We start from the raw sequence: 12,428 nt of genomic DNA, 5'->3' as shown, positions 1-12,428 counted from the left end.
TCTTTGGATCCTAAGATTCATGGGACAGCAGTGCAGCCAAGCCCGCTGTACTCCCTGCTCTCTCCAGCCCTGCCCTTTATCCTGTCCAGTCAGTATTAAAACTGGTAAAAACCACGGCCCCACCACAGCAAGCACCTGCGTACACATTTTACCAGTCATCCTGTGATATAGGTTGAATTAGTTTATGTAGAACAAGCCATGAACACTTTAGTGTGGAAAAATAGTATTATATAAAGCTTAATATTAAACATTATGAAAAAATACATATTTACAGAAGAAACTACAAAATACAACTATGTACAATAATATCTGTTACCTTTAAATTACATAAATTCTTTAAAATTCTCCAGATTAATAAATTATACATAGTATCAACAGAAATAGCTGGCACCTCTGTAGGGCATGAAGCAAGTTTTTAAAAAGAAATCACACAGTGAATAGTTTTGATCCAGGAGATCTCCGGGTGCATTCTCAATGCCTTGAATAACCCGCATCTGAAAGGAAGGACACCAGAATTAGAGGCTATAGCAGGGTGTGTCACAGTTGTTTGTTCTGTTTATGAAAATGACAAATGGCAAAGACTCACAGAAATGACGGAAGCTCAATATGGTTTAGGATAAGACCATCCCAGGTCATTGCATTCAGAACCATAGATCACTAGAATTGGAAAGGACTACTGATTCCAGTCTATCCCTTCTGGTTTTACAGATGAGCCCACAGACCCAGAGAGGCACAGAAACTCACTCAGGGTTACACGGCTTGTGAATGCTAGTTAGTTCCAGAGCTGTTCCTGAATCCTAATTTTCAGATGCCTGAAGCTAACCATGCCATAGTTAGCTTCTTTCAGGAGCACCAAAGATCACACAAAAAAAAGACTCTTAAACAAGTCAAAACAATACAAAGGAACCTCCAAGATCCTCCAGAGCCCCCTCCATCCTGGAGCTTCTTAAAGAATCTGCCATGCAAAAACCTCAGTTTACTATACAGATAAATTAGGGGGTAATTATTTACAAAACAAAAGGATTATCTGATTTACAAAGAACTCCCTTAAGTAGCAGCCCTCTTATGTATGGGTGCTTTACAGGTTATTAACTATTTAACATACTGGCTAGATGGGTGAGTATAGAGGGTTCAGAGAACTAATTAAAACTGAAGAGCATTTAGAAATGGTGATAAAAGAGCTCTAAAATAATGTTTGGCTCCCCCCCCAAAAAAAAATCTATAGGTGGATATTGGTCTGTGTGGCAAGAAACTGAAACTTATGACAACAGCTACATGAGTGAACATCTTGAAGTGAGCACTCCAGCCCCAGTCAAGCCTTCAGATGACTGTAGCCCGGCCAATGTCTTGACTGCAACCTCATGAGAGACCCCGGGCCAGATCCACTCAGCTAAGCCCCTCCCAAATTCCTGATCTACAGAAACTATGAGATAATAAATATAGAGGTAAGGTGCTAAGTTTTGGTGTAATTTGTTAGCTGGTAATAAATAACTAATACAATGTAACTTCAAATTTGCAATTAGCCAATGTGATAAATTAGATCTTAATGACGGTCCTGAGTAGGAAAAGGCAGACCCTTCACGTGTCAATTAACTATTGTCTGATCAAAGCAGTGCCTTACAAAGTTTATACATTTTTTTACTGAATTTGTCATTTAAAAAATGTAACATGCTTGTTCTAGGAAATTTAGAAAAAACATAAAATGGAAGAAAAATCATATATTATTTTACTGCTCAGAGAAATTTATTTTACTATTGTGGTATATTTCTTTCCAGTCTTTTTTTTCCCCCTTATGTGTTGTTTTTGTTTGTTTTACGTTCTTCTTTTCTTACTTAACTTATTTATGAGAATATCTATACTATTATAATATCCTTAAAAATATCATTCTTAATGACTGCATCATGTTCTACTCAGTGAATGCACTGTGGTGTACTTAGTCCTCCACTGTTAAACATTTAGATTTTTTCACTCAGACCTTTAACTATGAAAAGCTTCATGCATAAAGCTTTTGCAGTACTTAGGGTGGCAGTAGAAATACTGGGTGAAAAGAACATATTAAGGACCTTGATACACGTGGCCAAGTTCTTCTCCAAAGGGAGTTTACAATTTGAACTCCCAGTTGCTATTTCAAAGCATCCTCCTTAGCAGTGAACCTTATCTCTTAGAAATGTTAAGCCGAGTCCTGAGTAGAGGGCACCCCAGCCCTAGGAAGAGATACTATGTGAAATCTGTGCTCCACTATGGGGGCTCTCCTCCCCACTCTGCCTCTCTTCCCTGTTGCCACTTTGTGAGGGCCTTTCCCTCAAGCCTTTGGGTAGAAGAGATGCGTGGTGCACGTTGGAAAAGCTTGAGGTTTTTAATGGTTTCCAGATCCACTGTATTTTGATAAATAAACTTATAAATTAGTGAAGTAAGCTCCTACCTCTGTGATACTCTGGATTCACATTTTCGTAGATTGGAAACAAGGGGTTTTCTTGTTCACTCCGTAGCTTCCTTGCTCTGAGAACATCTCTTACACACTGATGTAGGTATACATACTGACACTATGAAAAAGCAGAAGACATGTCAGAGGAAGGCAAATTTTCAAGCCTAAGAAAGACAAGGGGGGCTTCCCTGGTGGCGCAATGGTTAAGAATCTGCTTGCCAATGCAGGGTATATGGGTTCGAGCCCTGGTCTGGGAAAATCCCACATGCCGCGGAGCAACTAAGCCTGTGTGCCACAACTACTGAGCTTGCGTGCCTAGAGCCTGTACTCTGCAACAAGAGAAGCCACAGCAATCGGAAGCCCACGCACCGCAACAAAGAGTAGCCCCCGCTCACCACAACTAGAGAAAGCCCGTGCACAGAAACGAAGACCCAATGTAGCCAAAAATAAATAAAATAAAATAAATTAATTAAAAAAAAAGAAAGACAAGGGAGTCTCACCAAACCTCAACAGTAATGGGATTCTATATGGTTAGCAAATTTCTTGATCATCCCTTCACTAATGGTCTCTAGTATGTAGAAGAGTGACTGCTTTCTATTACCACAGAGGATAGAATAATGATAATGGGCAGAGAGGTGGTGTTTATTCATCTTCTTTTCTGTACATGCGTATTTAGAGTATGTTCTGTGAGGGACTACAACTATGTCTGGCCATAGTAGGTCCTCCACAAATAGTTATTAAATATACAAATGAATGCCAAACACTGTGCAATGCATTTTACATAAATTATCTCATTTGATTATTTTGACAACCTCGTATAGTAGATATAATCATCCATATGAGTGGAGACTCAGAGAAGTTAAGTAACTTCTCCAAGGTCACATAGCTGAGAAATGGGACCCTAGGATTTAATCCTGGGTGTGTGAGCCCAAACTTCATGTCTTTTTCACTACACCAGTTTTCTTAGATGAAACCTAATTTCATTGCATTGTTGAATGAGAAAATCATTTCACTGCATACTGTGCTATTTCATTCCCTTTTCGGGGGGAGTATGGTGAGAAAAAGGAGGTGTATACAATAGGTGTGTACATCTTGGTTCTCTCAGCATCTGAGTCTGACTCATGGAAGAATCTCAAATATGTTGGCTGACTGCAGAAAACCACAGAGGCTTACACAGTGAGGATAGACCCACCTGTCAGCTATCTGGAAGCTACTTTTTTTTTTTTTTGTGCTGTCCCTTTGGAGAAGGTTGTGCTCTCCTTTGTGCAGCTTTTCTTTATTTTAGGAAATGCTTAAATTCTTTACAAATAGAATGATATTTAAAAATATTTTTATGCATGGTCTGCCAGTGATGGCTCTGCTTCAAGAGATGAGAATTCTTTTAGTTCAAATTTCTAAGCTGCTTCGACACCTTTCCTTGGGTCAGAATTTGAACGAAGAGTTAACCAGATGTAATGTTTAAAATGAGTTATAAAGAACAAGACAAAACTAAATTTCAGCCAAATTTTAAACTATGAACTCTGGTCACATATCAGAGTTATTTTCATAAAAAGAGTCATGGACTAATTCAGCACACTTTCAATTCGACCTGTATGAAAACAAGTCTATCCTGAATTTTTGAAGCAAGTATTGTAAGCAGAATTTAAATATAATTATGTGTTTGTGTGAGAAAGTGACAAATTTTGTGTTGCTTTGAAGCCTTATCAGACTCTCCTAGATTGGAAAAGCAATTTCTGTCTCCTCCGAATGTCTGTATGACCCATTTACCAGGGCATAGTGATATGGGTCTGGTTGTTGCTGACCTAAGTCACCATTTGGGTGCAGGAGCATCGTGCATTTTGTCTGTGGTTTAGAAACTAACTACTTTGAAATAGAAACAAGTATAGAAGAGTCAGTGTTTTGGTGACCAAAAGGACACCACAAAGACCTCCACTGACAACAGAAGCTCAGGCATAGGCGGCCAAACTTGTGCATTGGGCGCCCTTCATTACTACCAACTGAGCTGTCTAATAAGGGAATGAATGTCTGTGTAACCTTAGTGCTCAGCCTTGGGCTCCCTCAGTGACACAGCACTGCTCAGATGAGGGACCCTGGGCTCGCAGTCTGCCACCAGCTGGCCTAGATGGGGATCTCAGTTTCCCCATCTATAAAACAAGGAGAGCAAGGTCTCTTCTACAGCTAACATCTTTTGACTATTAATGGTTTGTGTTAGACTTTGTATTGCTGTCAATTAGATGGATATTAAAAAACATTACTAGACCCTATGTTTAAGGTGATCCATGTGGTCAGCTTTAGAGTATTTTCAAGGTTTGAGACACAAAGGGAGACTATAAAATCTTACCTCATCAATGATCTTTAAAAGTGGACAAGTATTTATTTTTATGGGTTGGCACTAGGCATTGCCCCTGGTTGCATAGTCATCTACTCATGGGACCTCATCATATAGGTCTGGTATAATCATTAGATTAAGATATTTCAAAGAAACCAATCAATCATAAGTGAGGCCTGTGTTAATATTAATAACTATTCTCTGCATTTCTGCTCACAAACCGAGCTCACTTGTTATGAGTGTTTTATGACACCTTGATCTTGAAAATTCAAGAAGAGTACTCTCCTGAAAATGGTTTTTAGTATAGGCAATCATTTTTGTCATCTTGAAAACAATCTACCAAATTATAGACTGACACTTCCCTGTTTTCTCCCATCCAAAACATAATTCATATTTTCAATTCTACTGGGATATTAAATGAGTTTGAGAACTTAGAGTTTGGCTGTGAATGAGCTCTCGTACCTCTATGCTACGTGTTATTAATAAATTCTTCAACAATGATCCACCCTGGGCTTCGAAACCAGTTAAAATTCATTAATTTACCTTGTCTTAAATATAAATTCTTCTTTTCCCAACAGAATACCCCATTTGAAAATGATTACCACTAAAACCTTCAGATTGTTAATGTGCTTCCCACTTTCTTTTTTTGTGTGTGTGAATTCCTTTATTCTTTATTCACATTTCATCTCTCTTCTTTGTTCTTGGATCTTTAAATCTTAAAGGCAGTTACAATACTTGACCTAGTAATAATGATAGTTCATGTTCTTCAGTCAAATGCTGGGTCTATCCTACTGGTAAGGGCAATACTTTGATGGTTTCTTTTGGAAAACATACAGTCAAATCAGAGTGCAAGAAAGCATTAAACTTTAGAATCAAAATCTACCCTGAATTTCTCCCTAGCTTGTGCTTTATTAAAACTTTCCTTTATTATTATTTTGTTGTTATTGTGCTTCTCCCTCTCTCTCTCTTTTTTTTTAACATCTTTATTGGAGTATAATTGCTTTACAATGGTGTTTTAGTTTCTGCTGTACAGCAAAGTGAATCAGCTATATGTATACATATATCCCCATATCGCTTCCCTTTTGTGCCTCCCTCCCACCCTCCCTATCCCACCTCTCTAGGTGGTCACAAAGCACTGAGCTGATCTCCCTGTGCTATGCAGCTGCTTCCCACTAGCCATCCACTTCACATGTGGTCATGTATATATGTCAGTGCTACTCTCTCACTTCGTCCCAGCTTACCCTTCCCCCTCCCCATGTCCTCAAGTCCATTCTCTATGTCTGTGTCTTTATCCCTGTCCTGCCCCTAGGTTCATCAGAACCATTTTTTTTTTTTTTTTTAGATTCCATATATATGTGTTAGCATAGGTATTTCTTTTTCTCTTTCTGACTTACTTCACTCTGTATGACAGACTCTAGGTCCATCCACCTCACTACAAATAACTCAATTTCATTTCTTTTTATGGCTGAGTAATATCCCATTGTATTTATGTGCCACATCTTCTTTATCCATTCATCTGTCAATGGACACTTAGGTTGCTTCCATGTCCTGGCTACTGTAAATAGTGTTGCAATGAACATTGTGGTACATGACTCTTTTTGAATTATGGTTTTCTCAGGGTATATGCCCAGTAGTGGGATTGCTGGGTCATATGGTAGTTCTATTTTAAGTTTTTTAAGGAACCTCTGTACTGTTCTCCATAGTGGCTGTATCAATTTACATTCCCACAAACAGTTTAGGAGGGTTCCTTTTTCTCCACACCCTCTCCAGCATTTATTGTTTGTAGATTTTTTGATAATGGCCCTTCTGACCGGTGTGAGGTGATACCTCATTGTCCCACTTTATTCTTAACGAAAAGTAGATAAAGTCTAATGTATGAACTTCACATCATAAAAGATCATTTTTCCTATGTACAGCAAGCTGGTGAAGGCTTAGTTCCATTCAATTTCACCAATAGCTGTAGTACAAGATAATATTTATAGGATTGTACTTATAGCCTTTCATGGTCGCTGAATGCACAGTTTAGCAGAGGGGCAGGTATGTGGACAAATAACTATAAAGTGATAAACGTAAGACAGAATTGTTTATAAAGCTTCATACATGAGAAGAAGCCATCAGGTTCACTTTGGAGGGAGGAAAATACGGAGCTAGAGAGAAAAGGCGACATTTGTTAAGAATTTGAGCAAAGAAATAGGATATTCCAAATGATGTAAATAACACGAAAGTGCAAATATACTCTGAAAACTGTGAGGAGTCTAGTGTAGTTAAAATGTAGGGTGCATAGGTCATGGGAAACTCCCAGGACAATCCCCCAAATGAGCACTGAGTCCCATAACATCCCACTGTTTCCTCCTTGTGGGGAGCAGATGAGATTGATGGACAGTGACTATCACCTATTGTTCTTTAACACAGTGACTATCACCTATTGTTCTTTAACAAGTTATTGCTCCGTCTGAGTGTCTCTCTCAGAGTCAGGCTGCAAACATGCCCCAAGCCAGGCTAAAAGTAGAAGGGACACACTCGCAGCTAAAAGAAGGGGGGGCACACTTTCCAACTCCCTGTCTAATGCCTCCTTGTTTAGAAACCTTTGCTCTTTAATATATTTATCAAAACTTGTGAAGCCCTGCACCCCTTTGTCTCTCAAATAAGGTAGAATAAAGTTGAGGTTGACTCTCTCTGTGGGCCCAGAAAAGTAATACAAGGGATGTCAGAATGTCCTTTTTCCTTTGCTGGAACCGTCACCCACAGGGGCTCAGCTGTGGATTGCACCCCTTTGCACTCACTCTCAGAACCAAGTGAGTGGTGCCGGTTCTGAGCATATGAGACTGTAGAAGGAGCCCACCTTCAGCAGAGCCTTCAAGCAAGACAGATAATATCTGGATATTGTTTGGGATTTTGTTTGATAGAGAAAAAGGAAAGAGAAAATTTCTATCTTATTGCAATCTTTATTCAACATGATCAAAAGAATTGTTGATTCTGGCCCAGAGAGGGAAGCCTTCCTTAATTCTGACAGACCCTAAAACAGTGGGGATGGGTGGCGTTATGACATGAAACTAGGGACGTAAGTTGGAACCAGGCTACGAAGAGCTTGAACTTCATTTTAAAGCAATGAAGAGCTTTCCACGATTTTTATGCAGGGAGTTGACACAGTGAGAGAGCACTTTGGTGGTGGCCGTGGTGATGGAGCTGTTAGGGCAGAAGCTAGAGGCAGGACAGCCACAAGGAGGCTACTGCGAAGGCCCGCTGGGAGTTAGTAAAGGGCTGGGCAAGGGCAGGGGCGAGAGACTAGAACAAGGAGAAAGATGCTTGGTAGAATGGACAGGGCTTAGTCACTGCTCGGATGTGACTATGGGAACTGCGGGAACAGAAGTCAGATCTCCAACCAGGGATCGAACCTGGGCCCCCTGCAATGGAAGCATGGAGTCCTAACCACTGGACTACCAGGGAAGTCCCTGTTGTTTGTGTTTTTAAAGAAAGGTAATGAGTTCGGTTTTGAGGGTTTTGAGTTGGAGATGAGATGACTGTAAGGCTTCCTGGTGGAACTGTCCAGGAGGCAGGTACTCAGGTGAATGCTGGGGAAGGAGAATGAGATTTGGGAGATGTGAGCATCTACGTGGTTCCCAAAGCCATGGGAGTGGAGGACATCACGAAGAATGAAGATGGAGAGAAAGAAGAGCTGTGCCTTGAGGACAGACCCTCGGGAACTCGAACACTGAAAAGGCAGGCTGAAGAACAAGAACCATAGAATCCGCAGAGAGGTTAGGAGGAGAAGGGGAAGAGAACAGGGGAAAGCGGAGTTATGTCCAAGGAGGAGGGAGAGCTTTGGCATATCGTGTTGCCCCTGCCCTGGAAGTTAGCCAGTGATAGTTACTGTAGGGGGTGCCTGCTCTTTGCCAAAATGCGTCTCCAGAGTTCTGAGCAGGTGTACAGAAGTGATACATGGCCCAAGAAGCTCTGACAATAATCAGGGAGCCTGAACTGCCCCGCCACACACACACCCCTTGCGATTATTTATAATGTGATAATCTCCTCTTCCCCAAATTACAAATTAAGTATGGTTTGAGTTTGTGAAAATGAAAACAAATTAATAATGGAACATTGATGCTGACTTTTTAGCAGCATAATTGTAGGATATTTGTTCATTCATTTAATAGATTAAAAAAAATATTGAGGTTAGAGCAAAGGAAAACAAGTTCCTACCCTCTAGGAACTCGTAGTCTTGTGGAAAAAGCTGAAGGAAAACAATTATGATATAGTGTGATATAATTCTACAACCCTTAATTAAAGAACAGAGCTAGACAGTGGTCATCAGTGGCTGCCAAAACCGTTAAGCGAAAGGCTGATGGGAAATGTATAGTGGATGACCATTGTCATTTCATCAGCATGGAGAAGAGACACAGACAGGAAGTGCCTCCTGATATGATGCAACAGGAAGTACTCAGCACCACCCACAAAGCATGTGGTGGTAAAAAGGAGCCCAGACTTCATGAAGCCTCTAGATCTAATGACCCACTGACAAAAATTATGGGAAATAGAGGAATACATTACCTTACATTATGAAAAATGGAATACATTATGAGAAAGCAGTCAGCCACATTCAGAACGTGGGAAAATCTATGGAAAATGAACTGGTTTCTTTAACAAATAAATGGCACAGAAAACAAATCAGAGGGAGGACTGTTACAGATGAAAAGAAATTTAAAAGAGACTTCAACCAAACGCAATGTATGGACTTTGGATTCTAACGCAAACTAAGTGTAAGAAGCAATTTTTGAGATAATTAGGGATATTTTAACACTGATTAGATATTAGATGATATTAAGGGATTATGATTAAAATTGTTAGGTGTGATAATGGTATTGTGGTCATGATTTTTTTTTTTTTTCGGTACATGGGCCTCTCACTGTTGTGACCTCTCCCGTTGCAGAGCACAGGCTCCAGACGCTCAGGCTCAGCGGCCATGGCTCACAGGCTCAGCCGCTCCGTGGCATGTGGGATCTTCCCGGACCAGGGCATGAACCCGCGTCCCCTGCATTGGCAGGCAGACTCTCAACCACTGTGCCACCAGGGAAGCCCTGTGGTCATGATTTTTAAAGAGTCCTTAACTGTAAAAATATATATATATATACAACTGTAAAAATATATATGTAATAAAATATATAATATTATTAATAATGCATAATATATAAAATATAAAATATAAATATATATGTTTTTAAATACACAGTATTAGTAGGATTTGCTTTAAAATATTCCAATGAGGTCATGGGCTGGGGGAACAGTGTATGTGGGCTATAAATGCAAAAAGAACACAGAATACTGATAACTGTAGAGACTGGGGTTTGGGCATGGACATTCATTATACTATTTTCCCTAGTTTCATGTATTTTTTTTAAATTTCATAATAAAATATTAAAAATTTTATTATGGAATTGTGGACAGAGGGTCCTGGGTGTGGGCCCTGCCTGTACGAGGCAATGACGACAGTGTTTTCCCAAACGTGTAACAGAATATGAGGATCTGCAGGATATTAATATGTGCTATACAACAAGGGGATCCAGGGGCTTCCCTGGTGGCACAGTGGTTGGGAATCCGCCTGCCAATGCAGGGGACATGGGTTCGAGCCCTGGTCCGGGAAGATCCCACATGCCACAGAGCAACTAAGCCCATGCACCACAACTACTAAGCCTGCGTTCTAGAGCCCGAGAGCCACAACTACTGAAGCCTGCGCGCCTAGAGCCCGTGCTCCGCAACAAGAGAGAAGTCACCGCAATGAGAAACCCGTGCAACGTGACGAAGAGTAGCCCCCACTCGCCGCAACTAGAGAAAGCCTGCGCGCAGCAACAAAGACCCACTGCAGCCAAAAACAAATATACATAAATAAATAAATAAATTTATTTTTAAAAAAAAGAAGGGAATCTGGGGGTCAAAGCAGTTTCAGCAATAGTGGGCTCAACCAAGCTTGAGGGGAGCCTTTGCTGCAGGACATCTCCGTTTTGTGGAGCATGGCCACCTGCACAGCTTTCATATATCCTGTGACTCTAACAGGGGACATGGTAGCATGTAGAACTTTTCACCTTTTGGACCACAGGCATTTTTTTTTTTTAATAGAGGACTTTGTAGAGTTACTTGGGAAACACAAGGGCAAGAGAACTTGGGCCTGGTAAGGCAATGATACAGGGGAATGACAGGCTTGGTCTGTCTGGGGACATAGATTTGACTCTGAGGCTGTGGGGCAGGGCACGTGGGGCTTAGGGCTTGTGATTCTCTAGAACAGGGCTCAAGTCCCAGCTCAGCCACTTCATAACTGTGCAAAACCCTTTAGCCTCTCAACTTCAGTTTTCTAGCCTGGAAATGGAAAATAATACTTCTCTCATCTGTTTTTTTTTTTTGGGGGGGGGTGAAAATTTAATGAGATAACATGTTCAGAAATGCCCTGCAAATGTCAAAGGACTGTATAAATGGAAGCATTTATCCTTCACAATTAATGTACACTCCTTGGTGTGGGGTTGCAGCGGGCGTGGGCTGAAGGAGAGAAGAGATTAGAATCTGTTTCCTCTTTACTAACTGAAGTTCTTGCACTCAATCACCAGCCTATCTTAAAATGACCTTCATGATGAACTATCTGACCTTTCCCCATGTTAATGCATTGATTAAAAAAAAAATCCATTTTTCTTCCTACCCAACTAAAGAAGATGGGCAACCAGTTCAGTAAAGATAAGAATATACATCATCCTCAAGGTCACTGAAATTTGTTTCAAAATAAAAAGTCCTAGAAAACATCAATATTCAATTCTTTTTCTTCTCCTAAAGAGTCATAGTTCTTTCCCCTTATCAGATTAAAACCCTGGACATTTTAGAGGAGGGAGACAGACAGGCTGGTCTGTGTCCTTCAGCCGAACTCTTACCTCAGTCTGCACCATGTGAACCCTGTGAAGTCTTAGGTCATGCACTGCTCCATAAATGTCCACAGAATCTTTGGAATCTAATTGCTGGAGGATTCGGTCCAATGCGATAAAGGTTCCAGTCCTACCCACACCGGCACTAGAAGAGAGCGTAAAGAAAGACTGAGCCTTTTTATTAAACTGGCCTTTCTGGACTGCATGCAGAGACTCTAGCACAATCTTTCCTTCCCCTTCCGAGTTAGCGGAGACTATAGGAATACTTCTTTCTCTCAATGTTCTCTCTCAAAGAAATACAACCCAAGGCTCTGGCCTTCCATCCTTCCTCCTTCCTTCCTCCATCTTCCCACCCTGCCAGGGGTCAGGACTTTCTGTGTATCATTTCCATGCATGCTTTCATACTCTTCCTATATTCAGGTAGATCCACACACAATATATTCTTTTAGTGTGTTTCAAAAATTTACTAAAATGGTAACACGTTTTAGGTATTCTTTTGCCAACATTTCTATTGAATATTGTTTTTTGAAATTTGTCTACATGGTTACATGTAGATCTAATTTAAAGAGTTCATAAATCACCACTAATCCATTCCCTACTGATAGACAGTGAGATCATTTTTAGTTTTTCTCTATTACAAACTGTGTTGCAGTGAACATCATTGTGCACATGTGTGGGGATTTCTCAAGGGTTGATATCTAGAAGCAGAACTGCTGGATCATAGCAATATGAACACCTTCAGCTTTACCAGGGATTGTGAAATTGCTCCCTAAAG

The 12,428-nt window shown here is 40.5% G+C and overlaps 1 protein-coding gene across 2 annotated transcripts in view; it reads right to left on the bottom strand.

The window, feature by feature from the left end:
* Positions 1 to 306: 306 nt before the first annotated feature.
* PTPRB (protein tyrosine phosphatase receptor type B) overlaps positions 307 to 12,428 on the bottom strand; it is a 116,117-nt gene continuing 103,995 nt past the window's right edge. For both annotated transcript variants that reach the window (XM_060112263.1, XM_060112264.1), the window contains 3 exons: positions 11,663 to 11,798; positions 2,423 to 2,543; positions 307 to 494 (listed from right to left, as the gene is read on the bottom strand). In XM_060112263.1, coding sequence (XP_059968246.1) covers positions 472 to 494; positions 2,423 to 2,543; positions 11,663 to 11,798 — 280 coding nt within the window. In that variant the 3' untranslated portion in view covers positions 307 to 471. The remainder of the gene's footprint in view (positions 495 to 2,422; positions 2,544 to 11,662; positions 11,799 to 12,428) is intronic.

The sequence above is a fragment of the Mesoplodon densirostris genome, chromosome 11 (assembly GCF_025265405.1).
Source record: "Mesoplodon densirostris isolate mMesDen1 chromosome 11, mMesDen1 primary haplotype, whole genome shotgun sequence".
NCBI classification, from domain to species: domain Eukaryota; kingdom Metazoa; phylum Chordata; class Mammalia; order Artiodactyla; family Ziphiidae; genus Mesoplodon; species Mesoplodon densirostris.
This window is presented reverse-complemented; position numbering and strand designations above follow the sequence as displayed.